The 23,213-nt window shown below is 42.0% G+C and overlaps 1 protein-coding gene across 2 annotated transcripts; it reads left to right on the top strand.

The window, feature by feature from the left end:
- Window positions 1-104: 104 nt before the first annotated feature.
- Window positions 105-20,931, top strand: cenpf (centromere protein F). 2 transcript variants are annotated; one of them, XM_052062604.1, is made up of 38 exons: window positions 105-170; window positions 1,201-1,376; window positions 1,535-1,660; window positions 2,087-2,157; window positions 2,267-2,382; window positions 3,552-3,643; window positions 3,718-3,988; window positions 4,617-4,819; window positions 4,957-5,082; window positions 5,171-5,299; window positions 5,396-5,518; window positions 5,672-5,807; window positions 6,989-7,118; window positions 7,194-7,473; window positions 7,557-7,763; window positions 7,858-8,066; window positions 8,637-8,766; window positions 8,849-9,127; window positions 9,215-9,802; window positions 10,437-10,610; window positions 10,718-11,565; window positions 12,098-12,294; window positions 12,401-12,515; window positions 12,600-12,732; window positions 12,847-12,910; window positions 13,080-13,327; window positions 13,414-13,522; window positions 13,644-13,849; window positions 14,417-14,635; window positions 14,745-14,888; window positions 14,973-15,162; window positions 15,245-15,342; window positions 15,434-15,475; window positions 15,981-16,871; window positions 17,012-17,141; window positions 18,232-18,888; window positions 18,967-19,073; window positions 19,816-20,931. In XM_052062604.1, exons 2-38 carry the CDS (start codon window positions 1,215-1,217, stop codon window positions 19,906-19,908), a joined length of 8,043 nt encoding a protein of 2,680 aa, XP_051918564.1. In that variant the 5' UTR covers window positions 105-170; window positions 1,201-1,214; the 3' UTR covers window positions 19,909-20,931. The 2 variants fall into 2 exon arrangements, with proteins under 2 accessions (XP_051918564.1, XP_051918563.1); XM_052062603.1 differs by having other exon boundaries at window positions 13,077-13,327.
- The last annotated feature ends 2,282 nt before the right edge of the window (window positions 20,932-23,213 follow it).

Raw genomic sequence — 23,213 nt, 5'->3', positions numbered from 1 at the left:
GGTGGCACTGTGAAATGGTTCGGGTCTAAACCAATCATGTCGGGCGTTCAAGGTAAGTCATGAGCTGTAGCCAATGACTGTCGAGCTGTAGGAAATGCGATTTGTTTTTTTAGAATTTGAATTTTCAACGAAACTCGTCAACGACCGTCGCCGAGAAGCATCGCGCCAAAGTAAGTTTTCATATTTACATTTGGGCGAATGCCTTGTCGTGTCAATATAACACGTTGCCTGATATTTCCCTCGGTGCCAATTCAATATTAAGAGTAAAGCTGACTTGTAGCTTAATTCCATGTTTAACGACAGACTAATGCTAAATCTAACGGTCAGCAAGTTCGTGCCTTCGGTACCATTCATCTTAACTTATTACTATCAAAATATTTCTTACAAAAAAACCCCAAACAAACTTAAGCCATCTTATTAACCTTGGTTTAACGATTGTTATCACAATAATACATCAGATAAAATTGAGTTCGTCCATTTGTCACATACTAGTCCCGATTGTTAAAAATGCATTAGACAACGTTGGTAAACATAATGGTTATTTGGGAATAGCTCGAACAACATGTATTTAATATGCATTTTATAAATTAGTAAAAAAATACTACAGTCTTGATAGTGTGCAGACGTGTGCTCATTGCAGCATGACGTCTTTGATCCACTGGTGAAAAGGAAATTTTGATTCGCTCTTCTTTCATCTATAACTGTTTCAAACAACAAAGTGTGTGCAGGAGAGTGGTTAAGATTGCACGATTGTCTGTGTCTCACGCGTTGTCTTGTATTATTTTGTCATTTTTTGTTAACTTTTCTTTTGATGGTGGCACGGACACCTGCAGCGGCTCCTCTTGTTTTATGTGGAGAGGGAAGACCTTTCATCTGTGCTGTATGTTACGCACATTTGACAATAAAGTTGTATTCAATTGTCAACAAGTCAAGTCATGTCAACAGTATTTATAGAGCACTTTCAAACAGCCATCGCTGCATACAAAGTGCTGTACATGGAGCGATTTAACATGCACAATAAACAGTAAGACAAATCGGTAATAAAGGCGGTAGAAAGCACCAGACAGTAAATTGAATTCAATACCGCTTGAAATGCGAGTAAAATAGTTTTTCAGCTCCTGTGGATATGACCTACTGTTTCAGTTCTTCTGTCCGTATAGTTTTGTTCTTACTCTAACCCAGCTCTTGTTTAATATCTAGCCAGGTGAGCAACCATGAGCTGGGCGGGGGAGGAGTGGAAGGATGGACTTCCAGGGAAGGCCCTGCAGAAGATCCAGGAGATGGAAGTACAGCTGGACAAAGTGAAAAAGGAGAGAACTCAAAAACAGTTCCAGCTTGACTCTCTGGAGGCAGCCCTGCAAAAGCAGAAACAAAAGGTCAGTGGTCAAAAGGGGTTTTATGGTTGGATTCTTAACCCTTGGCGAGTGAAATTGTGTTCTTTCACTGAGGGAAATTGTAGGTTGCATGGCTGCTCATTAAAAAAATGCACCAAGGGCACTATTCTAAACTGTATCGTATTTTATTTTTTATACAGGTGGACAGTGAGCGCAATGAAGCATCTGCTTTGAAAAGAGAGAACCAGTCTTTAGTAGAGTCATGTGACTCTGTAGAGAAAGCTCGCCAAAAGGTTTTACACGATCTTGGGGTCAAAGAGCAGCAGGTGAGTTTGAGTTAAATCAACTCTAAATAGGTTTAATTATCGGGCAGTAATTCATACCATATTCCACTGTCATGAAGGTATAAATTGAAGTATTTCAAGACTGAATTTGAGATGTTAAGAGAAAGTCATTCAGAAATCATTACATCAGCTACGTCGATATCAAGCATGTGTTTATGTAAATGTTCATATTTGAATCTCATATTGGAAATTGTCTGGTTGGTGTTGTCCAATTATTGATCGACTGAGGTAGCTTTCATTTTAAATACAATATTGTTCCATATGCAATACTACGATTGTTTGGCATAACAATATTCAACAGTGACTCAAATACGCAAACTATAGTTAAGAGCAAATTTAAGCAAATGTCCCGTGGGGCACATCTAAAATCAAAATGTGCACTGTGTAAATTACTTTGTTTTAATAAAGGTGAGATATTTGGAGGGCCAGCTCAACACTTGCAGAAAGACCATAGAGCGACTAGAGCAAGAGCTTAAGAAGTGAGTTGTGTCTTTTTTAATTTTGTGCAAATTTTGACTGAACAAAAGGTACTGTGAAAGTGCATCGCTCATCCGAGACCACCAAATAACATCTGATTTTGCCTTTCAGGTACAAAAATGAGCTGGATCGGTCTCAACCTGCTGGCTCTTCCTCCTTGGATCTGCAGCCATTTGTTACTCCACAGAAGAGTTTCTCCACTCCAGTTTCTGTTTACAAACAGCAAGGTATCCAGCTACTGTGAACCCGCACTACCAGGAGTGTAGGGGGCGTGGTACGCGGGGTACACCGCGTCAATTTCAATCACGCTGTCTGCGGGTTATTGAAATGTCATTGTTCTCATGCGAGTTATGCTTAATAACGTTGGCCTGTGATTATTTTGGAGTAGTAATACATTAAGTTTAACATTAGTTCAACTGGTGTTGTAGCCTATGATTGATGTTCTGTATGTATATGTAGAACATCCCAGAATCGCATACACCCACTTAAAAAATCCCCACTACACCATTGCGCACTACCTAACTTTTTAAGCTTTATACAATAGATCCTGATTTAAGTTTGCAGCTGTAACCAAGCGCTTAACAAACAAACAATAATAAACACAGCACATTACATAAAACACGGATAGTCGTGCATTCCTAACCACTTTTCGCTCATACGCTTTGTTCTTGTTAAAGCAGTTTGAGATGAAAGAGGAGAGAATCAAAGTGTCCTTTCACCAGTGGATCAGAGATGTCATGCTCAAAATGTGCACACGTCGGCTACAAGCTAAGTTTCAGAGTCAACAAGAAGCTGTAGCATCCATTGACGAAAAAAAGAGATTGTTTCACTTCTCCCGTCCCATGTAAATCCATTTCAATTCCAAATGGCGACTCTCAGTTCCAAATACGCATCTGCGCTCCGACGCTCCTCTCTCCTCATCCTCAACTTCAACAGCCACCATCCAGTTGCACCAACGCAGACTGTCCCAACTGCGTCAACATCTCCACTGAACAAAAAGGGTTCTGTGAAAAATGCTGCCCATTACAGTTGCAAAAAACAAACGCACCCCGGGGCTGTCCAGCACAGTCAATGGCGCCGAAATTCCTCCCAATCAAAATCTGTGCTGGTACAGCCGTGCTGCCGAGAAGGCGCAACCACCAAGCACAGATTCTTCTCCTTTGACGAATGTCATGGCCAAAAAACGCTGAAAACACTCCACAACAGGTCCACACGACGAAACAACAAACACCGTGTGACAAAAAAGATAAAAAACTCATGCGCCATCTGGCTGTGTGTGTGTGTGTGTATATAAAATATACATTATATATATTTTAATTTAATTATTTTTCTTAAGTAAGTATTTTTGCACCGGCAAGAACACATTTCACAAATCTGACTTGTACATTTGCTGCAGATAACAAACTAGAGGATCTTCAAGAGAAATATAACCTGGAAGTCGAAGAAAGAAGAAAGCTGGAGAATGAACTCAAAGTCCTGCAGGTCAAAGTAAGTATGTCAGTCATAATCACTGAAAGTCTTGTGTGTGTAATGTACATTGTGCAAACTTCTTTCTTTTGTAGCTGTTGAATCAGTCCTCAACCAGTGTGAACCACAAGGACATTGCTCTTCGGCAAGCTGGATCCTCTATTTTCCCATGGCAGCAACAAGATCAGGCGCACACCCGCCAGTCTCAGGAAATTACAGAAACGCCTCTGAAGAGGCGTTGCACGTCCCTTTGGGATGCCCACGAGGAAACGCCCATCAAACCCAGCCAGCGAGTGAGCTGTACCAGAACAGCAGCGAGTCCGGCTGGATCCCAACAAATGGAACAACTGAAAATCCTCAATCAAGGTACTTTTCACATGATATGTACTTAGAAACTAAAACATTACCTCTATAATCGAATGACTGTACATCAAATAAAACATTGATATTTTTGTTCTGCAGCCAAAAAAAAAAATGGCAAGTCTAATGATTCACTCCTAGCATATTCAGTTTCGACAAAATAAACTTTTGTCCTTTGAGGTAATATTGAGCATGTAAATATAAATGTAAACGTTACAGGCTCTGTCTCCTCCCAACGGCAATCATTATTTTGAATAAGTGACTAAATAACTATTTCCCTTTTAGTTCTTTTATTTTGTATTTATTATTTCATATTTTTTAAGAAAGCAGGGCTCCTATAGCTCAAAAACCTAGATCTTTTTTGGATTTGGCTCCCAAACATTCGTTAAATACAGTACAGCTGTTAGGCCTTACTCAATTAAAAATAGTTTTTAACAGTATTATGTGTCCAAATCAATTCTTCTCTGAAATAAAAAAAGAAAGAAAGAAGTGAGCATAATTGTGTTTGTAAATGCACGTTTTGATACAGCACACATTAAAGTGGATTTTTAACTGTCCTGAATTATTGTCTTGGTGGTGTATCTTTTCAGATGGCTGGTATAATTGAGAAACATATTCATCATGTTTGTTTCAGAGCTGCGTGGCCGTGTGTCAGAGCTGGAGAGGAGCATGTGCAGTCACGAGAGAGAGATTAGTAGCCAGGCCTCCAAACTGCAGGACCTTCAAGTCCAACTGAACCAAGCCCGCAAAGACCTGACTGAACGGGACCGAGACTTGACCAAGACGAGCCACGAGCTGCGTCAGACCACAGACAGACATCAGCAGCTTGAGGTCAAGGTAGGGCACAATTTTATTTCATTCTACTCCTACTACTACTACTAATATTTTATTTTTGTCCATTAAACCATGTAGAAGAGGAATGCATGAAATCTTCTGGCAGTGGTTATTTCAATGTTTCTGCCTCTTTTTCTTAGTATTCTTCAGTAGAACAGAAGCTGAAGCAAGTTACTGAAGAAATGAGCTGTCAGAGACACAACGCTGAGAGCTGCAGACGAGCCCTGGAACAGAAGGTCAAGGACCAGGAGAGAGATAGTCAGAAGGTGCAATGACACACAGCCCGACCGCCATCTGGCCTTTTAAATGTGATACAATTAAAACATAACACCTTATCGATTTCACTGTATGCAGGAGCTCGCCCAGCTGCAAAGATCCAATCAGACTTTGGAGCAACAAATGGAGCAGACCCGAACTAAGTTAACACAAGAGATCCAACAATACAAAAAAGACAACAATATACTTCAGACTGATTTGGAGAAAGTAAGTCAGCTTGAGTTAAATTTATTCTCAGTTAAATTTTCCATGTTCAGCTCTGTGTCATTATTATCGTCAAATCATCGTCTTGCCTTGCTCTAGATGTCATCTCAGCGGTGTCAGCTGGAGAGGGAGGTGGAGGAGCAGAAACAGAAGCTGCTCCGCTCACAGCAGAGCCTCCAGGCCAGCCAGACCAAAGAGGAGGACCTCTGCAAGAAACTAAAGGTAACTTTAAATGGCTTCTTCCATTATTGGCTCACCTGACTCTTTCTGTTCCGAACTGCTGATTTGCCAGTACAAGTCGACTCTACCATTTGCTTTCACTGAAACAGCCTGTCTACTGTACATCATCTCAGTTAAGTTTCTTTCTGATTCCAGGAGGACCAGCGAGAGAAGAACAGCATTTCTGTCCAGTTGGACCAGAGCAAAATGCGTCTGTCACAACTGGAGGATGAGAGGAAGACCTCGGACCAGAGTCTGAAATGCACCCAAGGACGCCTGGATGATCTAAAAGGTAACTTGATGGTAGCAACATATGGCCTGCGATCCACATAAAGCCTGCTCTGTTTTTAAATTTGGCCCACAAGCATTTACATTATTAATTAACCTGCAGTGGTTGTTGTATTAATTTAGCTGATGATTAAAAAAAAGGGCAACATGTATGGTATTCATTTTTGTAATTAATATATCAAAGTACATGTTTTTTGAAAATGTGTTACTTTGGTTAATAAATTACACAAATACGACCAAACTATTTTATTCACATAATGTACTTTTTGCAAATATTTTAATTCATTAATTATCAATACTTGTAATTAAGATATCCTTTATTTGTCCCGCAATGGGGAAATTTACAGGCAGAGTTCAGAAAGGAAAACACTGGGTAGGGAGAGAGAAAAAAGACACGCTCGAACTATCCTCTTCTGAGCATAATTTAAGTCCAGGATAAAAAAAAAAGGCCCAAGCACATAAATAAGCATACGACAGTAACAACAAGTCACCAGACGTAACATGTAATGAGAGGGCGGATGGATGGGGGGGCGCGACCGCGACGCAGCTTAACTGACCAGCTGCACGGTCTCCGATGTGCTCCGCAGATAATACTACGTCACGGGGGAAAAGAATCGGAGCGATGAAGATAATAAGGATGTGTATGCGCGTGTGATTGTCCAGTTGTGTATGTGTATGCGTGTACAGGTCATAGCTGCTTCGTCAAGGTCTGCTCATGAAGACAGTCCCGGCTTATCAGTCCATAGCCGAGAAGGAGGGGGGTGATGGTGGGGGCCCTAGATTCCATGCCTACTTCCATCCAGGGGAAAGGGCCAGATAGCGTTGTTTGTTTTGGAGGGACGGCCGCCAACAATTTCAGACAGCCTTGAGTCCGTGGCCTGTATCTCTCCAATGGCGCCGATCAGCCGAATCCGCAATCTCTTTCCGCAGCGCGGATTCCAAATAAGAAATTATTTAAATATTAGAGGATTTAGCCGTAAATCATAATATAAACACACATTGTAAAATGTTTTTTTTAATTTGTTCAAGTTTTTTAAAGAATCTTTCGTATCTATTTTTTCTTCTTTTCATAAATTTACGAGGATGGCCCATCTGTTTGAAAAACCAAACTTGACCATTGAGCACAAGTTTCCCCAACTCTTCATTAGACGTTAACTAGCTCATTTTTCATTTATTTTTCCTCAGCAAAATGTGAAAGTCAAAATGAAGAGCTGAAGAGACTTCAATGCAAACTGGAGCAGCAGTCGCAAACTTCGACTCTGCAGCTGGAAAACCAAAGGAAGATGCTCTCTGATGCGGAGACAAAAAATGAATGGTGGGTGAAGAAAAGCTCCATGATTATTTCTTGAGTTGATGAGAGTCAATCAACGTTGGTGCCATCCCATTGTAGGTCCCGGAAGGAAATGCAGAAACAGAAGCTAGCAGAGGAGCAGTTGACCGACAAGTTAGCTGAGGCTATAAAAGAGGGTCAAGAGCTGAAGAAAAATCTTGCCGCCAGTCATGACGAGTGCAAGCAGTTGACACAAAAGCATCAAGCTCTATTGGATTGGAAAAATGACAAGGATAAACTCATCAACAATGCAGAGGCCACGCAGAGGGAACTCGCTGACAAAATCGGTGCCTTGGACAAAAGTCTGACCTTGCAGAATGAGGCTAACGAAGAATTGAAGGTAAAGGGGTAGAATGTCCTGAGATTTATCCAACCAAATACATCAGAAGGAGACATCACTGTATGTCGTTCTTCATTTGGTAGAAGCAACTGAGGTGTGCAGAGGAGGACCAGGCCAGGCTGTCAGCACATATTGACAGCCTGAAGGGAGAACTCCTCAACAAAAGTACAGAACTGGAAGAGAGGGAGCATCGGTACAAGATTCTCCAGACTGAATCTTCTGAGGCTGAACAGAAACGCACCAAAGATCTGGAAAATGTTGGTGCGCAGGTGACCCACCTAGAAATGCAGGTGAATTTCTATGATTACTTTTAGCTGTCTTCAGTACATTTCCCGTTGAAGCGCTGCACTGGTCGGCTTTCCACCAATCATTTGATCCATTCAGGTCAAAGATCTGCAGTTGCAGCTCAAAAAGGAGATTGCTCGAGCAGAGCAGGCCGAGAGGAGCATCACCCAGCTGCAGGACGAGCAGCGAGCATCCTCCGACCTGGTGCACTCCAAAGAACAGCTGATTGACCTTGGCCAAGCTGAAATACGCCAGCTGAGGGACACCCTTGCTCAGGCTACTGCTGAGCTCGAAGAGAGAAATTTAAGGTGAGCCATTTATTTTTCTGCTCTCTCTACCTCTGCCTTAAAATGTTTATTACTCTACTTATGCAACAAATGGCCGCTTCTCCAATAGACACTGTGCCTCCGTAAATTAAAGCATGTCGTTGAACACATCCCTTTTGATGAAATTCGGTGGCTCTTAGGCCTGTCTCGATTACAGATTTTTTTTTAGGATGATTTAATTTATTTAAATCTTTTTTTTTTAAATAATGAAGTTACTAGTGTGTTTTTGAATTAAAGAACATCGTAAAGTCAATTAATATTTCCTTTTAAAGTGCTGAAGTTTGAAATGAGAAAATCAGACAAAAATCCCTAACAATGAGAAGTTTAATGACATTTGCATTACCACAGATAATGGTTCCAAAAAAGGAAGAAAGGTGGACACAAATGGCCAGTATAGAGTTAAGCAAGTTTGTGTATTACGTTTTGTTTACCTTGTATGAGTTTTTGTGTACATCCCCGTTGTCTGTGAGTGTTAACCTGGACTCAGTACAGCTACAGAAAGAGCAAAATGTCTTTGTGTCATGTTCTACTGTTATCTCTCATTGCACCCAGACTGTCAGAGGAGAAAGCCGCTGCGTTGCAACAATGTGAGAAAAGCATTGCAGAGAAGGCAGAGGAGATTACAAAAATCAAGCTGCAGCTTGAGGAAACTCAGCAAGAGCTCCTACTCACCAAAAACCAGGTGCGCTTTGCAAGTGGGAATGTAAGTGTTTTGAGTTGCACAGCGCTTCACGTTTTCCTCATTTCATCTCCAAATGTTTCAGATCAGCTCGATGGACCAGTTGCTGAAGGCCCAGGAGCAGTTTGGAGCAGAGCTGCAGAAACAAAGCAAGAAGATGTCTGAGCGTGAGGACGAGCACAAAAGGATGGATGCGGAAAATGCACAAAAGCTGCTACAGATGGAGGAGGAGCTTCGGGAGGGACATGCCCAATTGGCAGAGAAGGAAAGGCTGCTTGGAGAAGACCGTGCTCGGCTTTTGTCTTTGGAGAAAAAAAATGAAGACTTGGAAAAAGATGCTCAAGAGATGGTGAAAGAGACAGAGGTAAAGTCTTATCACATGTTGGGGGGAAAATTGTTTTTTCAATGCTTAGTACCATATGCTAATAAGTGTAACATTTCTCTTTTAAAGCTCCTCAAAGATACACACGCCGAGAAGGTAAACAAGCTGCAGGAGCGAATATCTTACTTAGAGGAAGAAGTATCCGCATGCAAAGATTCAGCTGAGAAACTTTTGTCGCTAAAACGTGAACTTGAGGTGATCAACCGCTCACACGCCGACCTCAAAAATCACGCGGATACCTTTGAGAAGACCCTCTCCTCCATGACCGAAGTCAAGACAAACTTGGAGAACTCCCTGAGCGAGAAAGTAATTCTGAATTCTGCTTTGGAAAAAGAAGTAGCGGAGCTCAGGGAGAAGGTGAGTCAGCTGTCTGAGAGTCAAGCTCTGGAAGCTCAAAGTTTCCTCAACAAGGAAAAGAGCCTCCAAGAAGAGCGTGAAGCCGCAGAGAAAGCCCTCAATGCCATCAAAGCGGAGACGAGTAACGTCCGAGCAGAAGTAAAGACCATGAAGGTAGCTTTGTCTGCAGCCTCACACGGCTTGGAGGAAAGAGACACCAGCATTAAGAGTCTGAAGGAGAAGCTGAGCAGGGCAGGAGAAGAGCATGCCAAGACGGCCGAGCTCTTGAAAGAGAAGATGCTTTCCATGAACAAAATCAAGGTTTGGTTCTTTGCAATCTCTCCTTATGATGTCCACCATCATGATCTAATCTTACAACAACACTTTTGTCCTCAAGGGGCTTCGATTTTAAAACACATACATGGGCTTGGTGTTTTGAAGAGTAACTTAAAAAAATAGTGTAAAATAATTAATTTAAATAATGTATTCTTTTTTTTTAATTTTGAGCTATTTCAATCATGTATTTATTAATTTTGAGCTATTTCAATTATGTATTTATATAATTATTATAGTTAACTAGTTCTTTAATTTAAAAAATAACTGTTGTAATTTTTTTATCGAATTTGATATTTTACTCTGGTTTTTATCTACGGTACTTGTATTTAATCAATTAACTTTTTTTTTTTTTTTTTGAAATTTGAAATTAACCCTCCACCAAAATTTGGACTCTTAATAATGTGAATGCTCAGTGGAACAGGATAAAGAACATGCCGTATATGAAAACTATACACAGTATGATGCTAATGATTACTACAACAACAAAAATAAATGTTAAATACCTCTCTGGCTGTGTCAGTCAGTTCTGTCTTCAAAGATAGGATTGTTTTATATACCACATTAAAACGGGCTTGTATGTATTTATTTTTTTGTTTTGTTTTTTATTTTTTGCATACAGGTTCAGCTTGAAATGCTTCAGATGGATCTGGAAGACAATGAGACAACTGTCAACTCTTATGAAAGTCAAAATGAGGCACTAAAGGAGACCATCCAGTCACTGAAGACTGAGTTAGCACAGAACCAAAGCCACATGTCTGACATGGTGATCCGACTAGAGGACAGTAAAGCCCAGGTACATATCGGTCATTTCTTTATTTGAGATGAACCATGCCTCCCGCGGCCACTGACTAAAAATTAAAGCTTTGGAATCAAAATTCTCATTTCAAATATGTAATTTAGGTCTCCGTTTTGGAATCACGGTTGGAGGAGGTCCAGTCTCAAAACTCCATGTTGGAGACCATGTATGTGACAGCCAGAGAGGAACTGATGGAGAGGAGTTGTGAAATAACTCGCCTGGAAGGGGACGCTGCCAAATGCAGTCAGTTGGAAGATGAAGTCGCCACTTTGACGGCTGAAGTTTCGACTCTCACTCAGATGATTCAAGATAAAAAAGAGCATGACAGAGTGTCACTAGAGGAGAAAAATAACCTCAAGGCAACTGTGAAGCAATTGGAAAATTACAAAGCGCAACTGCAGGCTGACATAAATGAGGTGTATGTTCAGAAGCAGCAGATGGAAACCACACTGGACTTGTTAGCTAAGGAGAACAAATGCCTGCAGACCAGTGCAAAGGTTTTCACTGAGGAGAGGCAGCAAGCCGAAGCACCGACGCAACAAATGGCCGCTGAGGGAGAAAACACAGAATCAACACTGAGGCAGCTCACCGAAGAGAAAGCCCAGCTCCTCGCCAACCGTGATCTTCTCTGCGAGCAGAAATCTCAACTTGAGGCTCAACTCAGTGAGCTGGCAAGCAAGCTGAATCAAGCAGTGGAGGACAAACTTCAGCTGGAAGAAACCAATGATCAACTGATGGAAAAGAATGTGGCACTGAAGTCCAGTGAAGCCCTGCTGATGGAGGAGAAGCAGCGGACCCAAGCAAGCGAAGGGATGCGTGATAACAAGCTGGCTTCTCTGCAAGAGGAAAAGGAACATATCCAAAGCCTCCTCCAGTCCTCTGAACAGGAGTGTGGCCTGATGAAGGCTCAACTTCAAATGACAGAAAAGCGGATGGAGGAGAACAGAGCCAGGTATCGTTATTGCAGTTCTGCTGCTATATTGCGGTTCATCGTTCACAAGATTTGGATTGTTTTAATTTTATGTTTTTAATTGGCTAATACAGTATAGTGCAATGAATTAGCCCAGCATTTGCAAATGGTACTGTACTTCCCTTGCATGTAAGAAAGGAGAGACAGTTGCAGATGAACTTTTCAACTATTTGTTGAATGGCAATGGTGAACAGTTGAACACAAACACAATCGGCACACTTGAGCAGGGGGCGCCTCTTGGCATTGCTCATCCCCCGACACTCACATCCAGACTCACTGTCAAATGCAACTGTCAGATATGTGTTGTATTTTCTCTCCGTATGCTTGCATTTTCTTTGTGTTGTGTTTATAATGTGTCGTTTAATTAATTAAAACAATTTGTATAGAAAATGAGTTATATGGAAAATTTTTACCTAATGCAGGTGGATCTGGAATGTATCGGCGAGTTTCTGTGTCAGTGTCTCTGCTCTTCTGTTTATGTTTAAATAACCATTGCACCTTGATTGTGTTTCAGGAACCAGCAGTTTGAAACAGAGCAGGCTGAACTGCACCAGAAGTTGTCATGCTTACAACAAGAGCTGAGTGTATTCAAGCACCAGTATGACTTGTTGCTGGAGCAAGTGGGCCAACAAAACCATCTCATACAGCAGCTCCGACGGAGCCCCCAAGAAAACTTGAGTCCCGCAGAGCTTGAAGAGGCAGGCATGACTGGTGAGTGCAGACTTGAAACAAATGCCTTATGACACAATATGTCATAAGGGCTTTTTATTCGAACCATGACACATTGAGCTTGACTTATCTGTAATGGTAATTCCAGTGGAGGCAGCAAGCCATATTGATGTTGAAGCCACTGTGGTACCAGCATTAAATTCATTGACAGGAAATGAGGCCAAATTGGAGGAACTCTCAGTTCAACCTGATGAGTCTCCCAGGTACGGTGACGTTTCATTTGAACTACCGGTACTCAAAAATACATGTTTAGGAGCAATACAAAGAATCTTCCTTGAATCTTGTAGTGAAACAGAACAAATCCTTGAGCCGGATGTAATCCAACCAGAGATGATCGAGGAGCATGTGGAAGAATACAGAGATGCATGTATCGAAGTTAGACACCAAATGCAGATAATCGATGGGAAACCAATTGATCAGGTAAAAGAGAATTGTTTTTGATTGAGTTCTCCCCCGACCCGGTTGCTGATAAATGTTTTTTATGTTGTCACTGAATATGACCTGATACACAAATACTGCGTGTGTACTTTGTAGGTTCAGGAGGAGAGCATTGGCTGCAACGTCCTTGAACATGAAGCCGCTGCATTACACTCCATCAGTGAGTAATGAAATACACACATTTGCTGCTTACATTCTCTGGACATACGTAATATGAAGTTCACTGAATCCTTTGTCTATAATCATATATAACTTTCAAGCATTCTAAATTTTTACCCTTGTTAAGTTCAAAAGTCACATAACTTGTGTGTTGATATGCCGTCCAGCAGACACAGAACCTGCGCAGTTACAAGATGACCGCAAAGACCTCTCAAAGCGGGAAGAGGAAGTCTGTGCCCTGCTTTCTGAGATTGACCTGCTCACGTCAGACCTAGCACTGAGGAAGGAGTTGACCTCAGACCTCCAAGCGCAAGTCCAAAACTTGGAGCAGAAAGTTGATGCGGCTGAAGAGGAAGCACGTTGCGCAGCAAATAAGCTGAACAATGTTTTGAAGGAGAAGAATAGCTTATCTGAGCAGGTGCACAAGAGAACAATATATTCCTAGTCTAGGATAGAATAGCATTTGTTGTTAAACTGTGATACCAATTCTATGTTTGAATCTAGTTGTCTCAGCTGTCAGATGAAAGAGAAACCTTAACGCTGCAGCTCCAAACAGCTAAATGCCAGCTAGCTGATGTTATGGAGATGTTGGAAGGACTCGAAATGGCCAAAGGTAAATTCTTGATTTGTGAAATGGTAACATTGCCAGATATTTCTAGTTCTAACTCATTAACAAGCATGTGTGTCCTGAGCAGCGATTGAGTTACAGTGCGTTGTCTTTTTTTGCTGCGTAGGTGGGTGGGACGAAAAGTTCCTCCAGCAGGAAAGCGAGCTGAAGAGGGTTCGCTCCGAGAAAGCCAATCTGGAGCAACACATCCTAGGCATGGAGTGTGAGCTGGATGCCCTGCAGGAGGAGCGCGGCAAGCTGGGGAATGAGCTTGAAACTCAGAAGAGGACTTGCTCGGGCTTGGAGCAGCAAATCGAAACGCTCACCTCTGAGGTGGGCATTCATTCACCGCTCAAATGTCATCATTATAATCAAGCCTGGCAAATTCGCCCATTTGTGAGATTTTGGGCGGGATACACATCTTTATATTTTATTTGCTAATAAACTCAATCACTTTTATTTTTTTTATTTAATTTTATTTTTTTTATTTTTTTGCTGCACTGAGATCGAAGTGAACCAGGAACTCCTTACCCACTGCTAATAGTGGGAACTCACTGTAGCAAAGTTTTTATCTCTCTTTTTACATCTAAAAAATGAATACATTAAACCCTGGTTATGTTCCCAGTATAAAAGTATTAAAGTATAAACAACTCTTGAATGTCCACTTGAAATGCGCCTTCTACAATTTCTGCCTAAAATCCTACATTCTTGTTAAACACAAACACATGAATACATTATAAACTAATTTTACAGTCAATGCAAAACCAGAGAACATATTTTTAAGGCTATGATGATGAATCAATTGCACAATATGATGCAATTACGGGGCACGAGAGCAGCAAAGGTTTACTGTCGTTCTTGAACAGTGGATCGTGTACCAAATGCTGTTTTCTTTTTAAGACAATCCAGCTACAATCTGAACTGGTTTCCTGCACTGAAGAACGAGAGGAGCTGAGTCAGGCTGCTGGCCAATTGCGAGAGATAATACACGGGATGAAGACAACCGACTGTGACACCAGGTCATACATATCCATTCTGGAGAATGACATCCGAGATGCAAAGAGGGAGAACGAAGCCCTGCAAGGCAGCATAGACAAAATGAAGGCAGAGAGGCAACAGGTACACACAGAACTATTGTGTTTAAAAATGCTTGTCCACATCACAAAGGACGTCAATCTAATTGACCTGATGCTGTGATGCTATGACAATATTTTTTTTCTGTCTCAAGCTTTTGGAGCAGATGAATGTGTTGGAGGAAACCATGTCTCAGCAGACTGAAGATAAGGAACAATTGATTGGGCAGCTTGACAAGATTAAGGAAGCTCACACGTCTGCCAATCAAAACACAGAGACCATGTTCAGCAAAATCCAGGTGGCGATGAAGAGTGATGAAAGCGTGTCACTAAATGTAGTCTTTCAAAATGGTACGATAGTTCCTCTCTGTTTCTTTGCCAAGGCTTTGGAGGGACAAGTACGACAGCTGACGCAATCTTTGGAGTCTTCTCTACTTGAAAAAGGGGAAATCGCTTCTCGACTGAACTCCACACAGGACGAGGTCCGGCAGATGCGCACCGGCATCGAAAAGCTCCGGGCCCGCATCGAATCTGACGAGAGGAAGAAGCAGCATGTAGGCGAACTCCTCAAAGGTAACTTCTACGCATCTTTTTGCAGCGTTGTCACACTTGTCAATATTGTTAGTGTCCTGACCAGGAATCTGTGTGTCTATAGCCGCTCAGAGGAAGTCTGACTCACTGCAAGACCGCATTGATGCTCTACAGCGAGAGAAGGAGGATGCAGAGCAAGACCTTGAGGAAGCTGTCCTTCAGGTACTCACAGACATACCTGGAAGAACATAAATGCTCAAAGACAAAGTTTGTGACATAATACCGCTTACCCTTGACTTGCAATCTGATACAGACCGAGACCCTGAAATCTGAGCTGGAAGAGGAAAGGATCAAGGTACAGTATGTACTGTACATTCAGTAAACATAGCAACGTACACTCATTGGCCGCATTGTGTACCTCACACAAACCAATGAGATCCAATAAAATGTTGTTTATACATTACCAAAAAAAGTGACTGTGTTTTGTTTATTTGGGCCTTCTGAGAAATTAAGGGCCTTTTTGGGGACATAGACAAGCCTGAATTCTCACCAATTCATTTGAGCATCTTGCCATGTCCTGAAAGCGATGCCCCAAAAATTCGCTCAGGAGCTCCTTACCAATTATCAGCCCCCAAAACCAGTTTCACGACCCTTCCCAGAAATTGAACAGGAAGTCGTCATTTAGGTATGAGGCAGCTCTGATGGCCACATTCCAGGGTTTACAAACTCCGATTAGGGAATAAACCACAACGGACCCTAATTGCAAGTAATCATCTGAGAACAAGCGTGATGCAAAGTGTGCTGGGTTTGTTTTGTTTTGTTTGTTTTTACCTGATTCACTTCTTGTCTCTGGGTCCTAGGTGGATGAAGAGAAGAGAGGTCTTAACGAAGAGCTGCTGAAGCTTTCTGCCACTCTGGACAGCTTGAGATCTGAGAAGGAGAATCTGGAGCGAGAGCTGCAGATGAAAAACAGAGAGCTGGAGGAGCTGAAGGCTACCAAGGAGGAATTGGAGCGAGGGATGAAGAGGGCAGAGATGGATCATAGAGAAGACGAGGAAAGGCAGAGGTGCAGGGTGGAGGAGTTGGAGAGGCAGATGAGGGAGGAAGTGGGGAAACACACGAGGCTGGTGGATGACCTCCAAGTGCAGCTTGAAGCGTCTCATCAACGAGAGCTGTCTTTTGAAGAAAAGAGCACAGAAATGGGGAGGGAGCGAGAGAGAATGAAGAGCCTCCTGGAGAAGCTGGAGGAAGAGAAACAACTTCTGCAGGAGTCGCTGGAGAAGTGGAAGACGCATGAAGAGGAGTGGGAAAGGCAAAAAAACAATCTGATGACTTGCATTCAGGGTTTGAAAGAAGACATCGTAAAGGCCAAAGAGACGGATGATAAAGAAGAGCTAGAAGGAGAAAATAGACGACTGCTAGACGAAAAACAAAGACTAGAGCAGGAGAACGAGAAGCTCCATTCTAGCAAGGAGGAGAACATTGCCCTGAAGCAGGAGAGAGACAGAGTAGAGGAGGACAGACACAGGCTGGAGGGGGAGATGAAGACGCTTCAAACAGCCTTGTCGCTTGCGGAAGAAGAGAAAAATAGTTTGTCCATAGTTCTTTCTGCGCTGGAGCAGGAGAAGCAAAGAGCTGAAGACGAGAAGGAGAAACTGTCGGAGGAGCAACAGAAGCTTCAGTCCACGGTTGTCTCCCTGGAGGAGAAGCTGGAAACACAGCAGCTGTCTGTCTCCGAGCTCAATGAGCAAGTACGCACACCAACCGCCCCCAATTTAAAATGTCTGTCATGATACAAAATGAATAAATGCCATTTATACAAACAGACACTATACAGAATGGTGGTTTGAATTCCCCCCTTAATTCCTGCAACTCCTTTTTCCCCGTCCAGGTGTCTGAGCTGTCGTCTCGTGTCGCTCACGTGTCCAAAGAGAGAGATGCCACCCACAACAAGTTGAGACTTTGGATGAAGACTTGCAAACAGCTGGAGCAAGAGAAGATGCTCATACTAAGCAGCTCAGGTTGGTTTACTTGACACTCGGGCTGCCACACACGATTATTTTGCCAGTCAAATAATCACCATCAGTCGTCGCAATTTGGCAATGAATCGAATCATATATAAATCCCAGCATATCGCACTACCAAACAGCTCCTCTTATGCACCCTTTATTAACTTCCAGCTTCAATTCTTTAAGGTTTGTCCAAATTAATAATGAAGATGATGAAGATGACCATACATTCAGCTTTGCTTAATGTAGTGTATAAGCATTCCTGACATGTTTATACATGATAGAAGCGATGTCTTGGCCTTCAAATTCCTTGAGCTGAATATATTTGGCGCATTTTAAAATGGAACCCAAACAAAATCATACACCGCAGAGTTGCACTGATACTGTTAAACGATAACTACAACAAATAATAGAATACAGCACTTATTTGGTTTTGTTTTGAATTAGTCTTTATCCAAAACCTTTTCCTTTCTTCCAAAAGTGTGCATAATTTAAAAGTCGTAAATTGATCCACTAATGAAAGCTTCCTGACAAAACTGACTGTATGTCAGAAATAAAGTCAGCCATTAACCACACCGTGATTTCTTTGTCGACGCTCATTTATCACCGCCATGCTGCCATGAAAGGGACATTTGCAACATATTCCTTTTGGTTAAATGCGCCCAACCCCTCCCCTTATGAAAACATGTTTTTAAACACAAAAAAGTGCAAGCATAAAGTGTACATAATGAATTTTATTGACAAGTGCTGTGTGCGCTGAACTCCCCTAGATGGCTGTAATGTCCAAGGTATGGAGTTCTATAGCTCCTTAATGGTCAGAAGAACCAAAAACAAGCATTATGATAAACGCTGGGCCAGACTTGCCTGATTTTCAAAATAATACTTTTTTTCAGACTCCGATGATCCCCCAAAAAATCCATAAATATTTTTTTTTAGTCTTTCTGTCCAGTCCTGTACCAAATGTTCCGTGGAACAGTACCAGTTGGCAACACTTGATTTATATTAACATAGAAATATGTGAAACCTCATTACTAACGATCACTATAAACGAAAAAAATCCAATACATTTCGAACATGGACCTGCTCTTCCCTGCTCCACCAGATGGTCTATGCAGTGAAGCATCACAGGTGGCGGATACGCAGCTGCAAATTCAAGCAGAGGAGAGGAAGAAGGAGGTAGAGGAGCTAAAGTCGTCCCTTAAGGAGGCGAGAGCGGAGTGTAAAGAAAGATGCAAAGAGGTGGAGGAGCTCAAGGCGGCCCTGGACGCAAGCAGCAAAGCTCTGGAGGAGGTCAAAGGGGAACTCAAAGAAGTCGAGCAGCTGGTGGAGGAGAAGACGAAAGAAGCGGACGACACCATGAACAAATACTGCAGCTTGATGCTGGAGGTGCACAAGCTGGAGGTAGCCAATGAAACACTGACGACGAGGCTGGAGTATTTGATCGCGAGCAAACCCGCCAACAAAGACAACCTCAGCCACTCCGGGACCGCTGACGGCCGCAGACGCTCGATGAGGTCTTCTACCAAAGAACTGGATGTCCAAACAGAGAACTCTGCTCCTTCGACTCCGCAGAAATCACCACCGGGCTCCTCATCCGGGAAGAGGGGTCATAAACATATGAGCAGTAAGGACAGCGCGCAGGAGGCTCTTCACAACCTCACCAAGAAGATCAGAGCCAACGCTGTGACCACGCCAAAGCAGACTACCAAACAGGAGGACGAGTTCAGGCCCGAGGGGCTTCCAGAGCTGGTACAGAGAGGTATGAATGCCCCGCGCCTTTCGCATCATGCACTTGAACATCTGTAGATGGAGTGGAGTCATGATTTGTTTCTGTTAGGCTTTGCTGACATCCCGCTGGGTGAGGCCAGCCCCTTCATCGTGAGGAGAACCACTGTGAGACGCAGCAGCCCTCGACTGGCTGCCAGGCAGACATTAGACGGCAAGGTAAGCACCAACACAACTGTGTAGCCAAAGAGTATTTGTGAGGTTAATATGACACATATTGTCATGTAAAGGTAGGCTTGGGTGATTTATTTTCATTTCCATTAATCAGCGGACAACCTGTGCAAAATCCTTTTCACATTGATTTCTGTATGCAAAAAAAAAATAGTCCGGAAGGCAATCGGCGTTCGTAGCGCTGAACATTGCCAAAGACATGGTGCATATTTAGACTTCCACCTGTCAGTGAGTGAGGCTGAGTCATACCAGGTATCGTTTACATACTTGTTTTATTACAAAGTGTATTTTTGTTTCTTCACAAGGATACATTACTTATCGGCTTTTGTGCAAAAAAAAAAATTATAAGCAAAGAAAAAATAATCGATTAAAACTGTAAATGGAATGGAAATGCAGGTGGGCGGCTAGATTGAGATGTTCTACTAAGTCAGCGCTGAGCCTGATGCAAAGACTTCATTGTCATGGATGTGGGACAGCCGTGTGAAATTATCACTGAACACTGATTTACAATATCTGACTCTGTGGTTTCTGTTCAAAAGGCAAGAGCAGATAAATATCCGATTCTCTGTGACGCCTCTGTTAGTTTTGGGGGATCTTGGCATCCACTCCCGCATTCGAGTCACCTCAATTGGAGATTGTGAAGTCTTCTTATATTTCTCTCAAAATGTCCACCCTGCTTCCTTTCCTGTACCTGCTTTTTCATATTGTTGTTGTTTTTCTTCATCACCAGGTGCCTCCTTCCTCGACAGACAAGTGCGAAGAAGTGATCGCTCCTCATTTGCATGAGTCACCAGAGCAAGGGGACAACTGTCATGTTCAGTAAACCCAAACACACAGCACTTTGGTCTCGGACTACATTTACAATCAATTACACTCCACTTCTTTGAAGACCATTTTAGTCTATCAAGTGAATCCGTACAGTTAGTGTGCACCATTTTTTTTAAATGTACAGTCATTTCTAAGTGGTTCAATGTAGGTGATAATATGAAAAGCAACACTCCGGCAACAAAATACCTTATTTGCAGCATATCAGTAACAGCTAGCATGACAACTTCTGCAAGGGAAAACAACATTCCGAATTCCTCTGCCGGTATTTAAATCAGTTTCTCAATTTCACATTGTTGCATTGTTTTTGTCTTGCACTGTATATATTTCATTGTCCACTAAGCCGTGTTTTCAGCCTGTGTTCCTTTCACTGCCTGCTGTAGATAATGTTAACTCCAGCAATGAGTCCTGTGTTCCAGGAGCTTCTTTCCTTCTAACGGCAGCTACCTTTTCATGTCCTTTTTTAAATTTTATTTTATTTTTTTTGTGCTTGGACTGCTTCACCTTCTGATATTTTTATAGCTTGGTATCTTTTGTTTCTCTAATTACAGTTTGAGCCTATTCAAACATTTTATGACAGGAAGTTGCTTATAGTTAATATGCAGGTGTAGGAGTTTACTGGTTATTATGAATCCTTTTTTTTTTCTCACTAAACTTGTTTAAACAACCTTAAAGCGTGTGTAGTCTGTCTTGAACAAAGCCTTTCTGCTGAATCACATTTGTTGTTGTTGTTTTAATTTAGCATGACGAATTGTGAATGGGGATCCTGTTAGCATAATTCTGTGGTGCATCACCACACTAAACTGACACAAAGTCAACACTTGACTGGTCCAAACATTTCAGGCTCAATGTGTGGTGTTTGCACACTTGAGTCAGGCATCACTTGTTCATCTTTCTTTTTTATGTGAGTCGACCTTTACGATGTTCCGACCAGAATTCACTGTTGATACAATATTGCGTCCAAAACGGTTTCATGCAGGTCAAACAACTATACTTCCCCTTTAATAAAGTGTGATAGTCACGTGCTTATCTATTATCTATGTATGTGGTGAATTGGCAATGAGTAATTGTTCTTTTTATAACATCATTGTTTATGAAAAGCAATTAAGAGTCAGCTACTGTGGTCTTTTTTTCAGGCAGCACTTTTGCATTATTATAGTGACCTATAGAATTCTCAAGTGGTGGGGTGGGGGGGATTCTGAAACGTAATGCAGATGTGCCACATCGCACCTTTAGAAGTGGAGAGAAAAAAAAGATTTATTTTTCAGGTTAGACTAAGAATTTTTGAAGGCCAGACAAAAGCCTGGGGTTTTTAAGTTGGCACAAGATAAAACATTTGCCTTGAATCGTTCTTCTGGACGAAAACATGAAAGATTTTAAATCAGACATTCAGAGGGGAAGAGCTTGCTTCTCCAAATGTGTTGCATTGTCCTCCAATATTTCAATCAATCAATCACGATTTTAACTCTGGTTTGAATTTGCCTCTCGACATCGTGTGTTTTTGTTTTTGTTTTTTTTAATGCGATGTTATATGCGGAAATTGTACAAAGTAACAAGCCTATATTTACAAAGGTGTAGAAAATGCAAACATGTTTATGTTCAAATGTAGGGAGTAAAAGAAAAATAATTTGCCAGCAGATATCTGTAAAATCGACTAAAGTAGAGTCATCAACTCTTTGCTCTGAAATCACACCACTAGGCCTATTTTGACTTGAAAGGAAGAGAAAAGGTTCAAAGTAGGCGTAACTATTGATATGTGCGTAATTGGAAGGCCTCTTGTGTTTTTTGTTGTTGTTGGTTGGGGGGGGTGTTGTTTTGTTAGTTTTTGTTGTTTTTTTTAATGTGGGTTGAGTTTCATGATGCAGAGTGCTTCTGATCAATGCCCATTGATCTTTTCTGCCTATAGACATTAAGGTTATTGATGTGTCAGATGAGGTCAGCTTGACCTCATGACCGCTTGAAGCCAATCTTCGCGACGCACAGTTAAAGCAGTCGGGCGGTTGATAGCACCTGAGAACTGTGCATTGTGGGTTATGGGAACGGGGAGAGCCGGATGAGCCTTCCGCACACCCCTCAGAGGGGATACTGTTGACGGAAGCCGCGGTGCCAGAACCAACTGTGGCCCAGCACACGGGAAAAGTGGGGCCGTGTTATGACTGGCACCGACTGCCGAACGTGTTTGTGTGTGTGTATGTGTGAGTGTGTCTGCAGGCTGGATGGAGAAAGCGACCGACTGTCCCAACCCTGGGCTCTATGCATGAATTGAGCCATTCTCTGGCTGGAAACGCTGTATAAGCAGCAGCCAGTGTCAGGAAGTGACACCAGGCTGCAGAAAGAACACTTGATCTCGTGCTCGAACATTTGATTTACCTTAAAAACAACACCGTGGTGACATTACCGGTACTTTATAAGTGTGACTCCTATTTGCCCAATTTAATAAATTAATTCCCGCTGAGTCCGTCGCACGACAATCGCAAGTGACATATAACAGGGTGTAAGAGCCTTATTGAGCCAAGGCACCTATTTTACTTCATAAAAAAAATACAGGCTCATTCTTTTAAATAAGTGAGAGCCAAACCCAAAAAGCAGCCAATGCGTAACGTTATTTATTTATTGTTAAGGTAAAAGCGGAGAACAGTTTTCAAAAAGAGTTACATGAAGAGGTAACGTTTTGATTAGCCAATATACAATAATTGTGTTTGAGTGGGTAAGGGAGTTAGGGGGGATATTTCCTTATGAGCTCAAGTTATCTTTGCAGGAGGTTTTTTTTTTGTTTACTTTTTTGTCAAGCTACCCCACTGGTGACGAAGTCTCAAGAGATTATCTGTGCGTCGACCTTAACGTTATTAACTCATATTGACCGGGGGGGTGTCCACATGGCTGCAAACAATTGCACACGCAGCAAAAAAAGGAGCTATTCTTCCTTAACCAGGCTGCAGGCGTTTTCCTTTCTTACTTTAAATAACAGCAAAGAGCTGACTCCGCATTTAAGGAACCCAAAATAGGCAAATGGTCATAAAGAAAGCTCAGTAAAAGCCTCCGGCTATTTTACATCATCTGATTTGTGTAGTTATTATGTTTGCAAACATTTAACCCGCCTGAGGGACGTCCCATTCACAGACATGTGTTGGAAGGACAAAAAACTGCACGCAGTAATTCTTGCTCGGTTTTAAGGATTGCCGCATGTTGTGGAAAGAATGTAACCTGCAAATTTGTTTAATTTGTTTAAAGTTAAGCTAAAAACATCATTTAAAAGATAACTGATGGGTTGAAGACTCCTGCATGTAAAACTGAAAAGGTTTG

This window comes from Hippocampus zosterae, chromosome 4 (assembly GCF_025434085.1).
Source record: "Hippocampus zosterae strain Florida chromosome 4, ASM2543408v3, whole genome shotgun sequence".
NCBI classification, from domain to species: domain Eukaryota; kingdom Metazoa; phylum Chordata; class Actinopteri; order Syngnathiformes; family Syngnathidae; genus Hippocampus; species Hippocampus zosterae.
This window is presented reverse-complemented; position numbering and strand designations above follow the sequence as displayed.

Excerpts from the sequence above, each read along its gene's own strand:
- cenpf (XM_052062603.1), top strand. The coding sequence starts at position 1,215 with ATGAGCTGGGCGGGGGAGGAGTGGAAGGATGGACTTCCAGGGAAGGCC. Across the intron at positions 7,764-7,857 it reads TGACCCACCTAGAAATGCAG|GTCAAAGATCTGCAGTTGCA; the intron begins GTGAATTTCTAT and ends TGATCCATTCAG. Across the intron at positions 16,872-17,011 it reads TCTCCGAGCTCAATGAGCAA|GTGTCTGAGCTGTCGTCTCG; the intron begins GTACGCACACCA and ends TTCCCCGTCCAG.